Genomic DNA, 16,946 nt, shown 5'->3' with positions numbered 1-16,946 from the left:
GTTTCTGACAGAGGAACACAGTTTACCTCGCGATTCTGGAGGGCTCTTACTTCTTCTCTCCTTATAGATGACCGATATTCCTCGGCTTTCCATCCTCAAACGGATGGGCAGACAGAACGCCTTAATGCTACTATGGAACAATATCTGAGGTGTCTTTGTCTCCAGTTTCAGTTTTCTTGGTTAACAGCCTTACCACTGGCTCAGTTTGCATACAACAATTCATTACATACCGCCACAGGGATGTCTCCTTTCTTTGCCTTATATGGTTTCCACCCGCGATCCTTACCTTTGGATCCTTCATTGCCCATAGACAACCCTGCGGCTTTGGCTAGTATTAGGGACATGGATCTGCTACATCGAGATGTCCGGTTTCACTTGCTACGATCCCAGGTTAGCGCTAAGAAGTCCGCTGATGCACACCGAACCCCCGCCCCGGTATATGCCCCGGGCATGAAAGTGTGGTTGTCGACTCGCAACTTGAAGATCCCAGGAAAAAAATCCCTCCTGCCTAAATATGTTGGCCCATATGAGATCACTGCGGTCATCAACCCTGTGGCAGTTCGGTTATCCCTAGCGTCCGCATGGCGGATCCATCCGGTGTGGCACTGGTTAAACCCTGCCTCCCGGCTACTCGTCTGTTTCGACGCCTGGCGCCCATTCAGGTTGACGGGCAGGAGGAATTTGAGGTTTCTGCCATCCTTGATGTTAAGGTATCCAGAGGGTCGCTCTACTATTTGGTGGATTGGAAGGGTTATGGTCCGGAGGACCGCACATGGGAACCCTTGTCTAATATTCACTCACCTACTTTGATGCGTGCTTTCCATGCTGCCAGGGGGTTGCCGTGGCCTTTGCGGGTGGATACTATTATGAATCACCGCCGCGTTCCCCGTCTCCAGGCATCTCCCATCTGGCAACGCTGGAGATTACCATGGAGACGTGGCTTTTCCGCTGCCCGTGTTTCGGGTAGTCACGTGACACCACGTTTACGCGCAATACGCGCACAGTGACGCCTCCTTTTCCTCTTCAAATACGAGTGCCAAAGGAGTAAACGCTGCTTCTAATTAGCTTTATTACTTCAATTCCTTTGATCCAGAATCTCTTCCAGAACTGAACTCGGAACGTTTTTTGACCTTTCTATTTGGATTACCCCTTGGATTTGACGTACCATCCTGGCTTGCAGCATCCTTGCAGCGGCTTTTTCGGCAGCGGTTCCTCCTGTTTGCCGATACTCCTCGCTGCCTTCGTTCCTTCAGGCAAGCCATTCTGCCGGCGCCGCTCCTTGTAGCGGTCTCCACAGCAGCTGTTCCGCCTACCTGCTGAGACCTCACGCTGCCTTCATTCATAAGGTAAGCCTTATTGCTGGCCCGCTTCCCTTCAACCGACCACCACATTGCTTTATTATACTCCACTACACTCAGCCTACAACATTCCACGTTTTAGTAGTCACTGTTTATGGGGAATGTATGAACACATGAACAGTCCTTTTTGACCAACTCCTATCTTCCTGGAACCATTGTGTGAACTTCTGCGTTTGGAACTTTTCAATCAGCAACTGTGCACTTTCTGAACGCTTTCCTGTAGTGCACCATCCCGGATCTAGATTGCGACCCTCGTGCCGTTCGGGGTAGTTTCCTACACTAACCTTCCTGTTTGTTATTTTCTCCTCCCGTTAGTTAGTACTTTTGCTACCCAAAAAACACCTATTGGGTAAGCCATTAGTCATTTGGTTTGTTTTCTTGATAATCATTAGACCACCATTCTCACCTGTCTCTCCTTATTTTCAGTCTTCTTGTTTCCCGACTACCCATCCTATATTGCCTTAGAGTCCTATCAAACCTTATCAGGTATTGTTTGTTGGTCTGATCTTGAATTTACACAGTTGTCTCCAAGTCAGTGACGTAATATTGTGCTTTTGTTTCTTACAGCCTGGGTTTGGCGGTGTGGTTCTCCCCGCTCTTTTGGTTAATCGATTCCTCTGACTGTTTGTTATTCAGCAGAGGGGTACATTGCCTTAAAGAGGTCCTCGAGTTGAGGAGGTCTGGTTCTGGATCGTACCTTTGTACATTCCAGCTTAGACTGAATACTTTCCGGAGCTGGTCCCTCTTCGGTTATCCCAAGGTCGAGCAACGCCCCGACCAGTTCAGCAACTGGTGAGTAACATGAATGAACAAAAAGACCAAACCTGGTTTGGCGCGCAGAGAAAAAACTCTAGAAGAACCTTTCCACAAAGAAATGGCGAAAAAAGAAGACCGTAACCTGTTTTAACAAAGGGGGCTCAGACACCATCTTGAAAAACATGGCTCCCACGATTTAACGTTACCGGAGCTGCGGACAGTTTGCAATCGGGAAAAATCATGGTAGTTTGTTGTAAAACCACCGCCACCAGCCATTCTGAGAGGAAAGGGTAGCATTTGACTGCTACATTAGTATCTAGAAACAGGGGATACTAAGTAACCTCTCCAGCACTCTATTGTAAGATAGGGTGTGCTGGGTCTAGGAATTTTAAAAGACTAGTAAAGTCAATTTCACTTTACTAACTCTGGGAAACAGTAGTTTATCCCAGAGAAGGTAGTTAAACCTTGGGAAAGCCTGACAGGCTTCCCTGTGTCACTGCACTGATGGTGCTGTGTGACACAATTGCAAAAGATGATGCCTATGGAGCTGGTTAGACTCCATAACCAAGAAAACACAGAGGTAAAACACATATCAAAATACATGAGAGTGGGAAAAAGGGTCACACTCTCTCCAGGTAAAAAAATCAAGTCCTTAAAATCCAGCAAAATTGCTGGGGACTTTAGGGTGAAGGGAATTGGCATATTTTTGAGAATTCTCCCTAACAAGAACTCAATGCTCACACGTTGGGAACCCCGTCACGACAGTCAGTGCTCACAGGTGCAACCGTTGCCTCATTGGGGAGAAGGGTGCAGATTGATTCTCCTGGCCTATCAATTTTTTCAGCCTAAGGGTCATTAATACATGGCTTTCATATTTGGCCCCACGATAAGCAACCCTCACCAATGAACACAGTCACTATTTAGGCATACTTTGACCACAGGGCCACTATATTTAATGTGAATGTGACTTAATTTAATGGAATTGTGTTAACTATGATATGATAAGTCATTTATAACGCGCCTGTACACAAGTGTTTCTAAGTGCAACAAGAAAAGGAAGGGTAGACAGAGGGAGGACAAAAGAAATTATCTTACTAGGCCTATTGGCATTCAGATTGTGCAAGTGTGAAGGGGAGAGGGGAGAGTGCAGTGGCAAAAACATGGTTAATGCTGCCAGTGTGGTGGCTCAAGTAAGTGCAGGGAGACAGGGGACTGTAGGGTTGCAGATACAGTCCCTACGTGGGTGGGAGGGGCCGGAGGCAGTGCAAGGGGGCTACTGATCATGCAGGAGCATATTACCCGTGAGGGTCAGTGGGTGGCCAGGCAACCAGTTAGTGCAACAGACAAGAGCATCAGCAGGGGAGAGAGAGCGAGAGAGAAAGCGGAGGTGAAGCAGGTGGTCTTAAGTTGCTTCCGGAACCCTAGGTGGTCCTGCTCAAGTTTAAGAGAGGCAGGGAGACTGTTCCAGAGGGAGGCCCCAGCCCAGGCCTGAAATCTACCCCCACTCTCTGCCTGGAGAAGCATCTAACCTCAGAGTTACAGGTGGATGAGCGGAGGGCTCGAGAAGAAAGATGCTTAGGAAGACAGAGTTGGATATAGTGTTGTCCCCGGCCCGAGAAAGCCTCGTGGACAATGCAGAGGGTCTTGAAATTGATCCTTGCAGCTACCGGGAGCCAGTGGAGAGATTTCAAGGCTGGAGAGATACGATCCCTGGGCTTGAGGTCGAAGGACAAGTCTCGCAAACCTGTTCTGGATTAGTTGCAAAGGCTGAAGAGTAGAGACAGGCAAATTTAGAAAGATGCTGTTGCAGTAGTCCAGCCTAGAGAGAACCAGGGCTTTGGAGATAGTGAGCGTCTAGGGGAAAGTGAGAAAAGGAAGAATACCTCTGAGGAGGTGCAGCTGGTAGTGTGACTTCTTAGAGATGTCAGAGATGTGAGGAGAGGAGATAATGGAGTCGATAATTACCCCAAGGTTCTTTGCCTCACAGGAAGGTGAGTGTAGAGGGCCCAGGGTGGGTGACCAGAGGGAAAGTGAGAGCAGGGGTCCCAATGAGAAGGATCTCAGTCTTATTGGCATTAAGGCAGAGATTGTTGCAGGCACACCATTCCTGAATCGCGGATAGACAGCAGGGTATGAGCGAGAGGGCAGAGGAGGCTGAGGAAAGCCTGAAGGAGAGCCGAGTGTCATCCGCATAACACTGAAAGTTGGAACATAAGGTAGAGATGAGGTGGGCCGTAGGTACTACGTAATGGTTGAAGAGCTAGGGTGAGAGGTTAGAGCCCTGGGGAACACTTCATGTACAGATGGAGGTGGTAAAGAAAAGAAAGGACCCAAGTTGGACCTCGGAGGGTAGTCCAGAGAGAAAGGAGGTAAACCAGGTTAGGGCCTGACACGTTATGCCCAGGTTGTCACAGAGACGATTGATCAGGATGGTGTCGTTGACCTTATCGAAGGCAGAGGATAGATCAAGGAGAATGAGGACAGAAGGAAGGTTTATTTATTTTGACATTTATAAAGTGCACCGAACCCGGAGGCATCTGGACGCTAATTTACAGTGAGGAGTTGTTGCCTTTGTAACACAGTAAATGCAAGTATAGAAAGCAAGTAACAGATTTTACAATTGGACGGAGAGTAACATTTAACATACAGAATTATGGAGAACAGACTGGCAGATGATAGGGTGGTGAGGAGCTAGACGGGATGTGTGGCTGGGTGGCTTAGACTATTGATGAAGAGGTGAGTTTGCTGGCAAAGGCAGGGAAGCTGCAACCGCCCGCCTTTTGGAGCTTGAAACTGGGAGTGGCAAGACGATGCTGAAATGTAGGTCTGGAGCGTTGTCAGCGTGAAGCTGTTCGAGAGGTAGGCAGGTGCCATCGGGTGTAGACACTGGTGTGTTAGGGTAAGTGATTTGAACATAATGCGTTCCTGTACTGGTAGCCAGTGTTGCTGGTGTCTGATGGCAGAGAAGTGCGCCGATCTGGGGACGTTGAGGGCAGCTGTAAGGGCATTATTTTGGAGGACTTGAAGCTTCCTGATGTTCTGACTTGATGTCCCTGCATAGAGTGCGTTGCAGTAGTCAAGGCGCGTGAGGACTAGGGCTCTGGACAGAGTGAGGCAGCTTTCAGGGGAGAGGAATTTTCTGCAGGATCTAATGAATTTGCAAGTGTATGCAGTGGCTGAGGTGGTACTTTATTTGTTTGTTAAGGTTGAGTGAGGAGTCTAGATGGAATCCAAGTGTTTTTACATCTTTGGAGACTTTAATACAGTGTCCATCTATGATGAATGAATGAAATAGGTGATTGAGTTTGGAAATTCTGAGTTGGGAGCCGATGATGAGCAACTTGGTCTTATCATTCAAGAAGAGACCGTGTTGGGCCATCCAGTCTTGGATAGCTCGGAAGATGATGTTAATGGTGGCTGTGTCTTTGTCGTGTTCTCCTGAGATGGGTATGAGGACCTGAGTGTCATCTGCATAATTGGTGTAGATGATACCCAGGTCGTCAAGGCGGTCAAATAGTGGCTTTGTGAAGATGTTCTACAGGGTGGGGGCAACACAAGAACATTGTGGCACTCAGCACCTCTGTGAATTCAAAAGGGGGGAGCTCTTTGGAGAGGCTGGTAGTGGCAGATGGTGGTGGGGCCTTATGAAGCTTGTCAAGGCATTTTATTTTTGCTTCAATAGTAGTTTGTAGGCGACTGATTTTGTTTTGTAGAGCATTTTTTTGAAAGTTTTCGCACCAGTTTGCATCTTTGTTGCAGCTTTCAGAGGGAGGGATAGGAGTTTCTAAATCTCTGAGGTTATGAATAGTTACTTTGAGTTGGAGCTGGCTTTAGCAATTCTGTCATTGTACTGTTCCCCTTTGGTGAGAAGTACTTTATGTTTAAACTCCCTGGAGGCTGAGTCAAAGTGAGTTTTGTTGCTAGGTGTGGGTGATTCTTTTTCCACAGGGCTTCTGCTTTTCTTTTGGTTGTTCTTAAATCTGTTAACTCGGGGGTGAACCAGGTATTGAGGTGGGCTGGTTGCTTAGCCTTGCCTGCCGTGAGCGGGGCTATTTTGTTTATCACAGATAGGATAGTGGCATTGTAGATTCTGGTCATAATGATGGGGTCTGTGTAGTCGGGCGTGGGCGAGGCCTGCCAGGTTGCAGAAGTGGGAGCAGGTTCTGAGCTGTGATGTTCTTCTTATTTCTAGAGGGAGCTGGAGGGTCTGTGCTTGGGGGGGGGGGGGGTTATGGCTGATCATAGTGTTGGTGTTGAAGGTGATAAGGTTATGGTCTGTCCAGGGGCAAGGGGATTTTGAGGTGATGATGGTGGTGCAGTTGATGTCAGTCAGCCAGTCGAGCGTGCAACCTTTCGCATGAGTAGAATCCAGGATCCTGTGGGTAAAATCGAGTGAGGATATGGTGTTGGCAAGGGAGAGAGCATAGATATCCTGTGGGTCATTCTGTCCTAGGTTGAAGTCCCCAAGTAGGATGATTTGTGATTTGGGTGTGCAATTGGAAGATACAATTTGCGAGATCTCGTTCTCAAAGGTGTGGATTGGCCCTGGGGAACGATAGATGAGATGGATGTTAAGTGTCGCTGTTGCTGAGAGGGACAGTTTCACAGAAAGGAGTTCACATGATGTGTGGGGAGTGGACGACACCTCTCTCATGTTAAGGTGGGATTTGGCGATGATGGCCACTCCTCCTACTTTGGAGTTGGGTCTGTCCCTTCTGCAGATGGAATAGTTGTCGGGGACAGCAAGGGACAGAGCTGGGCATGAGGCGTCATAGAGCCAGGTTTCCGATATGTCTAAGAAGTCTAGATTGAGATGACAGACAGTGTCAGCAATATCGAGTGCGTGAACAGGAATAGATCTGGCGTTAATGAGGGCTCCCGTAAGGGTATGGTTGGGTGTGATGGGGGTGGTGGTTTGGTATGTCGCGAGTTGAGGCGCACTGTGTGGTAAGTGAGGAATGCCTTTCTGAGTTGGATGGAAGGGGCATAGGTGTCCATGCAGAGGTATGTTCTGTCAGCAAGGTGACGTTTTCTAGGTGCAAGGGGATGAGGGAAGCTATGAATGAGTGTGAGCTTGGGAGTGGGTGTCAGGGGTTCCAGGAGGTGCCTGAAACGAGAACCTAGTAGGTTATGGGGCAGCTGCAGTATTATTGGGTAGTGGATTGTTAAGCCCGGGTGATGTGGTGGTGCCTGTCGCTGGGTGGTGAGCGTGCATGTTAGGGAGTGCCTGAAAAAGGATAGGGTCAGGCAGTGGTAGGCGTAGATCAGCAGATTGAGCATGGCAGCTGATATGGTGGTATGTGGATACAAAGGGGACACTGGGCGAATGTGATTGACGTTAACTATAGTGGGCTTAAGCTGTGGTGAGTGTATGAGCGTGCAGGATGTTGTATGCTGAGTGCCCTGGAACGAGGCTGCTAAGAATGTGTTCTTAATGGGGGCAGATCATCTAGATTGCATTTTGGTGTAGCAGGTTCAGGTGCAGGTTAAAATCAAGAAGTACAGTTTGGAGTTAGTTGGTGCAAATACACTGGCGCACAATCAGATGAACGAGCATCAACATGATATACAATTTGGAATTGCCAATAACGAGCGAGCATCAGCAAGAAATGCAGTTTGGAGTTGGCCGGGGCAGATGCACTTTATGGCACACGCAGTAGGTGCGCAGGTCAGAGTGCAGGCATTGCTAACAGAGTGGTGCGAGCACACATTGTGATATACACATTGGGAATAGTCCAGAGGTGGTGCATTGAGTCGAGTCCGATGGAAATAAAGTTGTGTCGTAGGCACGAGGTGTCGCAAGGACAGTCTCACCTAGCCATATGTGGAGTAGACTCTGAGGCCGGAGGCACGTGATTTTCAGAGTTGTGGTCTGGAGGGCCAGTTGGTGAAGGACTTCGGTATTATCGCTGGGTGCATCAAATGCTGGGTGGAGCTTGCGCATCCAATACGATCAGATTCAGCATCTTAGAGCAAGCAGGGGCAAGCAGGGGTGGAGTGACTTCCACGTGGCGGGGGGAAGCAGAGCGGGGTGGATAAGGAAAAGGGCACAGGAGCTCTTACGGCTCTGTCAGGCTCAGTCAGGAGCCTTATTAGTGTGCCTTGGCCGGGGGCCAGCTTACGCCTGCTGGTGCCCCAGGATAGGTTAAATGAGGGATGCTGCCCAATGAGGCGCCATGGGCGGATTCGGAACTCTGGAGGTGTGAATGAACCTCAGGCGGCCATCTTGAGAGGTGCAAACCTTGCAGTTTGTAAATGAGAAAAACTTGGTAAAATGCAGAATTCGGTAACTGACGCTCAGGAAACAGGCCGAAGATTAAGGCTGAATTGTGCTGTTCAAGTGTAGAAAGCAGAAGGGTTGAGAGTAGCACGTAGGGTTTTCGATCAGATGCCGCAATATAAGCCCAAGGGCTTACCTGAATACATCCAGATGTCGGTGAGGGTGGGTGAGCTGCTCCGACAGCCCACAGGAGTTGAGGAGCTCCTGCTCATGGGTATCGCAGCAGGAAGAATGCGAGGCTCAGTCAGGAGTCTTATTAGTGTGTCTTGGTTGGGGGAAGGCTTACGCCTGCCGGTGCCCCAGGATAGGTTCAATGAGGGAAGCTGCCCAATGAATGGATTCGGAATTCTGGGGGTGTGAATAAACCTCAGGCGGCCATCTTGAGAGGTTAGTGTTGAGATTAGAGAGCAGGTCTTCACATGTATTCAGGAGAGCAGTTTCATGGAGACAACCAACAGATTCAGCATGGAGAGTAAGTTGGGAGATGGCCAGCTTTTCCAGGAGTTTGCCCAGGAAAGGAGTGATATAGATCGGGTGGTAGCTTGCCGAAGAGGAAGGATCGGCTTCTTGAGGACGGGGTGCACAGGGCTTTAGGGGGAAAGGGAAGGTTCTAGTGGCAAAAGAGAGATTGCAGAAATCGGCCAAGGCTTGAACGAGGGTGTCTATGTGGTCCTTGATGGTTCTGGAGGAGAAGGGGAGCACCTGCTTTGACAAGACTTTCATAGATCAGACTTGTCTAGAAACATTGTCGGGAGTGAACATGGAAAAGGAGGAGGCAAACGGCCAGAGAGGGTCCGGGAGTGGTAGAGGGAGAGGAAAAGGAGAGAGTGTCCAGTATGTCCTGAGTTTATAATAACTATGGTGTTATTATATTTGTGACTTAAAGGGATCTAAGTGTTGTCAGCATGGGAAAAGCCCAAGCCAGAGACCTGGTTGGGGCTTGTAAGTGGTCTGATGTAAATGTTAAACAGGAGCAGTGAAAGATAAGGGACTTCACAGGTAAGCAAGCATGGTATAGAAATCAATGGGGGAGAATGATTGACAGTAGTGGTCAATCGATGGATTGGAATCAATCCAAGGCCATGCTAATTACCCCCACTTTTGCCAGGCAGTTATTCAGGATGCTGTGGTCATTGGTGTCAGGGGCAGATGATCTATAAGAATCAGTTCTGTGACACCATCAACATCCGTGGCTAGGCACAGGTGCCCAATGCTTCCACCAGCACTGGCTCTGTATCCATTAAAACATTGCTTGGAATGTGCCAATAGAAGTGTTTTAGATGGATACAGAGAATAGAAGTGATTTGTTTTTCCATAATTCTAGCTGGCTGGTGGAGTTAATAAATACATTTTACAGAGTTTCTAATCATTTCCAGGATCAAGAATCCGTTTTTACATTTTCTTTATAAGAAAGTCAACACAGTATTATTCAAAGACAAAGGCACATTACCAGATGTAAGGGAGGCGTTAATGAAGTGAAAGGTCATGAGGTATCATGCAATTGATCTGCGAATCTTTCTGCACAAGAGTCTAGCAGCAAGCTACACGTGACACAAAGCAGCAGCTTATGAAGTGTCTTAGGAGAACAAAAATGTATTACAGCCGCTCCAAATATCTCCAGTGCATAAAGGGCATGCCTTCTCCTGATACTTGTGAAAAGAAGTCGGATGTCAGGAGTTGAATGAGAGTGCTAGGATAACCGCTCCAATAATTTCTTTTAAATTGTTCGTTAAAATATAATTTCAACCTTTAACAATATAATCCATACACAATTAGAATAAAAACACTCAATCATTAAACAAATCATTAATCACTTCCAATGAATAAATCCTATAAAATACATATGTCTGCCCCTGCAGGTTCCCCAAACAATTAATTCTACTCAATTTGTAAAAACAAAGGAAAACTATACCCCAGTAAAAACCTTATTCGTTTTGTTTCAAACAGTTCAGATAATTCACTACTGCAATGATAATTGGTACTCGCAAACCTAACAAGCATGTCTCCCAGAATATATCACAATCCACACTGACACAGGCGTCAAAAAACTTTTTAAAGTGCAAGAATCACAATGTTCTTAGGCTGGGGTAATACACAAATAGATGCTTACGCGTTTCAACTAGATTAGATTGTTTCCAAAATCTACATATTTCGGCCTCCTTCTCCTGGATCAAATTACATCTAAATTGGATTCCACCCGTATAACACAGGTTCCATTGAAAATGTAAAAACTCTTTCCTGGTCCTAGTGCATGGAAACCTTGCTAGGTAATGAGCCATAGGACCCATCCGTTTATGTTCTCTATAAATGACTCAAACTAGTATATCCATACTTGTCCAAATTAGTGCTCAAGTCCAATTTGAGCACAGATTTCTTAACCTTATCCGACTTATTCAACAGATCAACTTTAGTGAAGCCATTCACCTGTAGTATTGCTAAGCATCGTTCCATATTTTCAAACAACGTTGGTACCATCCCCTTCTCCATCATTACAGCAATATCGCTTTATAAAGTGTTCTTGGGGGCTACTAAAAATGTGCGAAACAGTGACAAGATACGCCACTGTCCTTTAACCTTCAATGGATTAAGACCCAATTCATAATGAATGGCTGAAATTGGAACAGCAGTCAGGACTCCAAGCACCCTTGGCCATATTACCCCTTCCAGCACAGTCAGATAATCCAATGCCCAATCTTCCCACAACTCAATACCATACAGTAGCTTTGGAGCTACTTTCCTGTACAGCAAATTTGAGAGGCATAATAGAAAATGTACAATATCGACTTTTTTATTCATTTCAGCTAACGGGTAAACACCTCTGCTTTCGATCTTAAGCATCTCTTAATATACGATTTATCGAGACAGCCCGTAGTCGGAAACTGCTCCAATTTATCTTCAGTGCAGGCACAATCTCGTGCAGAGGCATGAAAGTTCTAATGGATAGATTAATGATGAGTGATGGAGAAAACCAGAGCCATATCAGTGTACCCAGAGGACGGGGTGTGGGGGGGCGCAAGCAGAATTCTAAGATGAAAGTAAGACTTTGTAAACATTAAAACTGCTTAATAAAGAAATGGGTCAAAATATTTAAGAATCATTATTTGAAATAAATGGTTTGAATGTGTAAAATTTTGTAGGCTGCAAAAGGAAATTGTGTGTCTAGAAATCATAATTTGATGGCAGAAACTAATGTGACGCCTCGCAGCCTTTCCATTTTTGTAAATCTCATGTTGAGGATCTTGTCAATAGATTGGAAAATATATTTGTGTTTCTACAAAATGTTTCAGGATACTCAGCGGACTTGGGGCAAAACTCCAACAGTAAGTCAATTTACATAAGCTGCCTTCACAAAATGTATTTATACGGAAGATTGGTAGCTGTGATCTGGTAAACGTGTTATTAGTTTGAGAGAAATGGTTAGCTTCTTATTTTGGAAATAATTGGTGGAAGGACCTGTTTGAAAGGGACTTTTCCAAGAGGTTGTATCAGATTTTTTGCATTAACCATCGCTGTTTTTTTTCTAGGTGAATATCCAGAATGGGCAGGCTGTTTCTGGCTCGACTGCAATGCTTCCATTCTTGGTTGGAGTACCCTCCTCTGGACAATCTCCTCAGATGAACCACTCTGGTCCACCGCCCAATCGCAGCATGGCCTCACATGTAAGAGAAAAAAACAGTACATGCCTTTTTTTTTAATTCTTCCTTTCAGTCTGCTCTGAAGTGGCACCACCTTTCTGACAGATGCATATATGTGTATTAGGACATTGTTTGTTTTAATCATGTTATGGTTTCTTAGTCCATGGCTTCAGGATTGTGTAACCTAATCACAGTGCAGGGTATTCGAAATTGAGGGGATCTGGGAGGTATTAATCTCATAGGTATAGCCTAGAAGATCCTGGTTAGCTTGACACCAACAGGAGCTACGTTTAGCTCCCCAAGCCAACTGGTGCCACACAAGTATACCTACGTGCTTAGGAATTTGTATAGAAGGTGCATTAGACAACAAATATCGAAGATTTTTAAAGCGCAATTACAACTCATGTGGAATTTAGATTTGTAGCACCCTTTTTATAAGCACCTCTGTCTGCAGCTGAGAAAGTGAGGGAGGTGACATAACAGAAAAAGGTGGCAGAGATTAAAACATAGCAGTAAAGAAACAGCAACGCAAACTGGTGCAGTAACAGAAACAGATGTAGTGGCAGAGGCCTGGTTCTATCAGCAAGGATAGGTAATGCCTAAATCAGTAGCAGCTAGACAAAAGAACAAGCAGGAAAGAAATGGCAATCTGAAGAGGAAGCAAAAGAGAAGAATTGTAAAGCAACATGGCAATGGACTGGGTGGAACCAATGAACAGTCGGGAATGAGGCGAACAGCAATCTAACAATGGAAAGGTGGATATATGGTGGGCTGTTTTGTACGGAGGGTCAAATTAGGTGGAAAAAGCAAGTCTCAACATCTTTTAGGCACTCCAAAGTGACTTGTGCGTCTCTGTGTTCACTTTAAGCAAACGTATCATGTTTCAACATCTGCTTTTCTTTTAACCTACTTGCAAGCTCATTTTTATTTTTTAAGTCCTTCAATAAATGTACCCAGTTCTATACTCGTTCATGAGTCTTTAATAGCTCCTGGATCTTGATGAGTAAATCTTGCTTAAGAGGAAATTACTGACAGCCAGGAGCTACTTACAGCTCCTGCTCCATGTTTACCAATTTCGACTCTGCAGTGTGCAGTGTCAGAAGTCAACCCGGGTTATTTTGTTGCAATGTCTTTTAAAAGCATTTCTTTTTTTCCTTAGCTACATAAATAGTCAAATATGTATTGTTCACCTTGGTCCCCCTTTCCCATGCCTCATGAGATATCACTCCTGCCTTAACAAAAACTGGAACAGTCTGCTCAGCAGGTATCTTTAAAAAATAGTGTGCTCACTGGATCACTATGTTGTCCGCTTCGTTTACAGTTCAGACCTATATAGTACACTCCTTTTGTCCATCTTGCTGTAGAGCGAGACAAATGGGAGGCACGTTTATCTGGAAAAAATAGGGAAGGGTCTATGAACTATGAGCAAATGTTTCTGTGGTGTGGAATTATGTTTACTTGGTTGTCTAGTTCACCTTTCTCAAGATCAATTGAAACATTATAAAACATGAGCAGTTGTGGCTATAGTAGCCTGTTTACTGAGTCCCTTAGCCAACAAGGTGCTGGAGCAAGGCTCAAAATAGCTAGCCAAAGCTGCTGGTTTGCATATGTTTAGAGGGCTTGGAAGTGAAATGCAACTGAAGTCACCTGTTCTCTCTCTCTGCATGGGTATGCACCATAGAAGTTTGGGAGAATCATGCATGGGTTGTAACCTTTGAAACTCCAGATGTTTTGGACTGCAATTCCCATCATCTCTACCCAGAACAGTCAATGGTGAGACATCATGGGTGTTGTAGTCCAAATCATCTGGGGAGTCGCAGGTTGCTGGCCCCTGCTACAAAATAACACTTTAAGATGAAGGGAATCACCCATTTGTCAATAGACACCCTGCCAACTGTTTCCTCGGCGCCTGGCTTTCATAGGAAAGAATGAAAGGGCCCTCACTGTCATCAGACGAGAGAATCTTAAGGAAGGAAGGTAAACCAACCTTTTGGGAACGCAGAAACTACTTGAGGTTAAAAAAAGATTCAAAACACTGCCTATTGTTGTGAAGAATGTACAAGGTTGATTATCGCCCACCTCGCCAGTTGGACGTCACTTGTCTATAGGTTCAAATTGCTTATGAGGGAAAAGTTTACTAACTAAATTTAAATCCTTCATATAGTGAGTTCATAACAGGAGGAGCCAGACAAATATGTCCCCCGAAATAATACTTAACAGTATCTAGAAATATTCTTTATTGGAGAATACAGATGCAGTCATGTAATACCAGCCTGGGGCGAATGAGCGTCCCCATATTCTAGTGAAGGCCCAGTGACCAAATCAAAACCGCTTGTTTTTATTTAAATTGTTTGAAACTCTTCTTAACTGCACACATTCTATCCCCATTGTCTTTTGGAAAGTACAGCAATGGCCTTACGCTAACTCTTCATGAGACTTGGACAAATTCAGAAACTGAGGATCCGGGTGCAGGACATCACCTTCTGACCACATTGGAGCAAATAACTCCCTTACAGAACCTGTTTGACAGGCTGCTCCCAGGATCAAATGGCAACCCCTAAACTTACTGACAATTACAACCTATTTGGGAAGTGAAGGTAAAGAACAGTAATGCAGGCATTTCCATTTCCAGTCCAGAAGAAAGCCATCACCAATTGACTGCGGAAGGCGCAGTCTTAAAGATTATAAATGACCTATGTGATTCAGTTTGTATGCACATGGATTGTCATTCAATAGGCCCACTGCTGGCAGATTCTATTCATGAGTGTTTTGGATCCCTTCTATGCAAACAGCAGAGAGCAGCTGTCTTCGTGTGTCACTCTGTGATGGACACAAAACAATGTGGTGAAGTTTTCCATCTGAATCCGGACAACTCTTCCTTTCAACAAAGGAAGGTAAGAAGGATGGCTTTCAGTTTTGTTTTGTTTACATGTGGGTTTCTGCCCTGTTGGGGTCAATGATATAAGGCCCACAAGGTTCCTGATGTGGACATCATCCCTCCTCTGTGATGGTTGCTGTGGGATCCATTTGACTGATTACCGTAACACTCCCTATTCCATCTGTTCTCCCCCCACCTTGGTGGGTTTTCAGGATTCTTGTAGGAGCTGTTTGAGGGAGTCTCTTTTGATTCCAAACCGCTGTATCGTACCTCTTAACTATCAAGTGAAACTATCTGTACATAGAAAGCCCTTTGTACCACAGCTATCTGGAACCAACAAACTGTGATGGATATGCAAGACCATATCAGTGTCACTTTGGCACTTTAGAAATGCCAATACCCTAACATCTTGAAAGTTTGGTATGAACATTGGCAGGCCAGATCCCTTTTCGGGAGAGGGAATGCAAAGCCGGTCATGGTAACCAGGCACTGATGAAAGGAACCAACTCTGTGGGAAGAGTGTTGGGACAAGTTCTCTCAGCCATGTGTTCAAGGGGTGAGAGTCACTGAACCGCAGTTGGACTACAGATTTTCCTGAGTGCTTTCCATTGTTCACCTAGTGGTTGAAGTGGTTTTGCATTGAAGGTCGAGTTTTAGGAGTGGCACAGGCTGGTTTCAAGATATTCTACCACAATGTCATATTAAATAAGAAAATACCTGCACATAGATGTTATTTATTTATACATTATCTTCTGTGAAGGGTAAGTAAAATGTTGTGTAGGCTAAAGCCAAGTAGACCTGTAGAAGGTATCTCTTTAATATTCAAATCTCTAAAGTCAGACAAGTCCGTTTTGTACCAAGTTTTACTGATGATGCCCCAAGGGCACATTAGGCCAGTTTATCCACTCAACTAGCAGTTCCCCTCTTTTAGAGGCATCAATAGGTGATCTAAACCGACTTTTGAGTGGGATACTGGTCATGATGTTGAGGTGCCCATAACATTAAGAATAGATCCAGTGTTTAAGTTACGGCTTACTAGCATAGGTCAATCTCTGTGGTTTGGTATTGTCAAGCTATTTTCCAGCCCTAACTGTTCAAATGGAAGATCCTTGTACGATTGGAGGTTAACAGTAGCCATCCAGGTCTATTGTGGGTCAGTGATGCTTCTGTTGCTGATGAAGACCTGCTGGTGAACTGAAGAGCCACTGGAGAAGACGTTACTTGAGAGAGATGACTGTTGGGGAGATTTTGCACAACTGTCTGGTGATGGCAGGTCTGTGTAACTATCTAACAAAAGGAGGGACATGGTTTCTTGCCTAAAGGAAAGACGACTTTCTATTGGTGGCATCTGTGACAGAGCAGCAATTGTTTACTCAAGGGGGAGAGGAAGACTGGTAATGAAGTACCGTTTTTTCCACCCACTAAACCAAAGAAAGTACACAACATGGTTATACTGAAAAATTGACACATTCAATAAATCACGCTTATATCTTTCTGTTTAAAGCTAAGTTTAAACACAGTACATGTATAAAAACAAGATATTTTCAACAAAAACCCAACCCGCTCCTAAACTACATGGGTTGTCCACTACCTGGTGTTAGGCACAATACAAGGCTAAGTGGTGAAATGAAACGGGGGGAACCCTAGACAATTAAAACGCATAGTAATAAAGTCATAATCTGTGTTGAGGAGCTCTTTGGTCAGGATCTTCAGGTGAATCTTCCTGACTTACGTACTAGTCATTCCCACATGCTCGCTAGGCTCTCCAAGCAATCGTAGTAGAGCAGCCCAGGTCTAAATCAGGCGGTGAAGTGGGGGTGGGGGGGTTCACAGGTACAGTGCATACATTTCATTAATACCTAGTCATGTCCACACACTGTATTCTTTTATGAAAATATATGCCTTATGTTGAAAAGGCAAAGAGAGAACAAAAGCAATACCCTCACAAGTAACAGAAATGCACCAATGTATCAATTAATTGAAACAGTTTTAAGTAAGAAATCTTTTGAGTCAATACAAAGTCCTTCCCAAGAAAGAAA

General features: G+C 45.2%; 1 protein-coding gene across 3 annotated transcripts in view; it reads left to right on the top strand.

Annotated features, from left to right (window-relative positions):
* Positions 1-16,946, top strand: part of LOC138569199 (histone-lysine N-methyltransferase 2D-like) — a 538,746-nt gene that overhangs the window by 448,079 nt on the left and 73,721 nt on the right. For all 3 annotated transcript variants that reach the window (XM_069646961.1, XM_069646960.1, XM_069646962.1), the window contains one exon: positions 11,919-12,053. In XM_069646961.1, the coding sequence (XP_069503062.1) occupies positions 11,919-12,053 (135 nt within the window). The remainder of the gene's footprint in view (positions 1-11,918; positions 12,054-16,946) is intronic.

Source organism: Ambystoma mexicanum, chromosome 2q, assembly GCF_040938575.1.
Source record: "Ambystoma mexicanum isolate Mex_15411 chromosome 2q, UKY_AmexF1_1, whole genome shotgun sequence".
Taxonomy (NCBI): domain Eukaryota; kingdom Metazoa; phylum Chordata; class Amphibia; order Caudata; family Ambystomatidae; genus Ambystoma; species Ambystoma mexicanum.
Note: the sequence above shows the minus strand (reverse complement) of the source record. Positions and strands in the feature narration are given on the sequence as shown.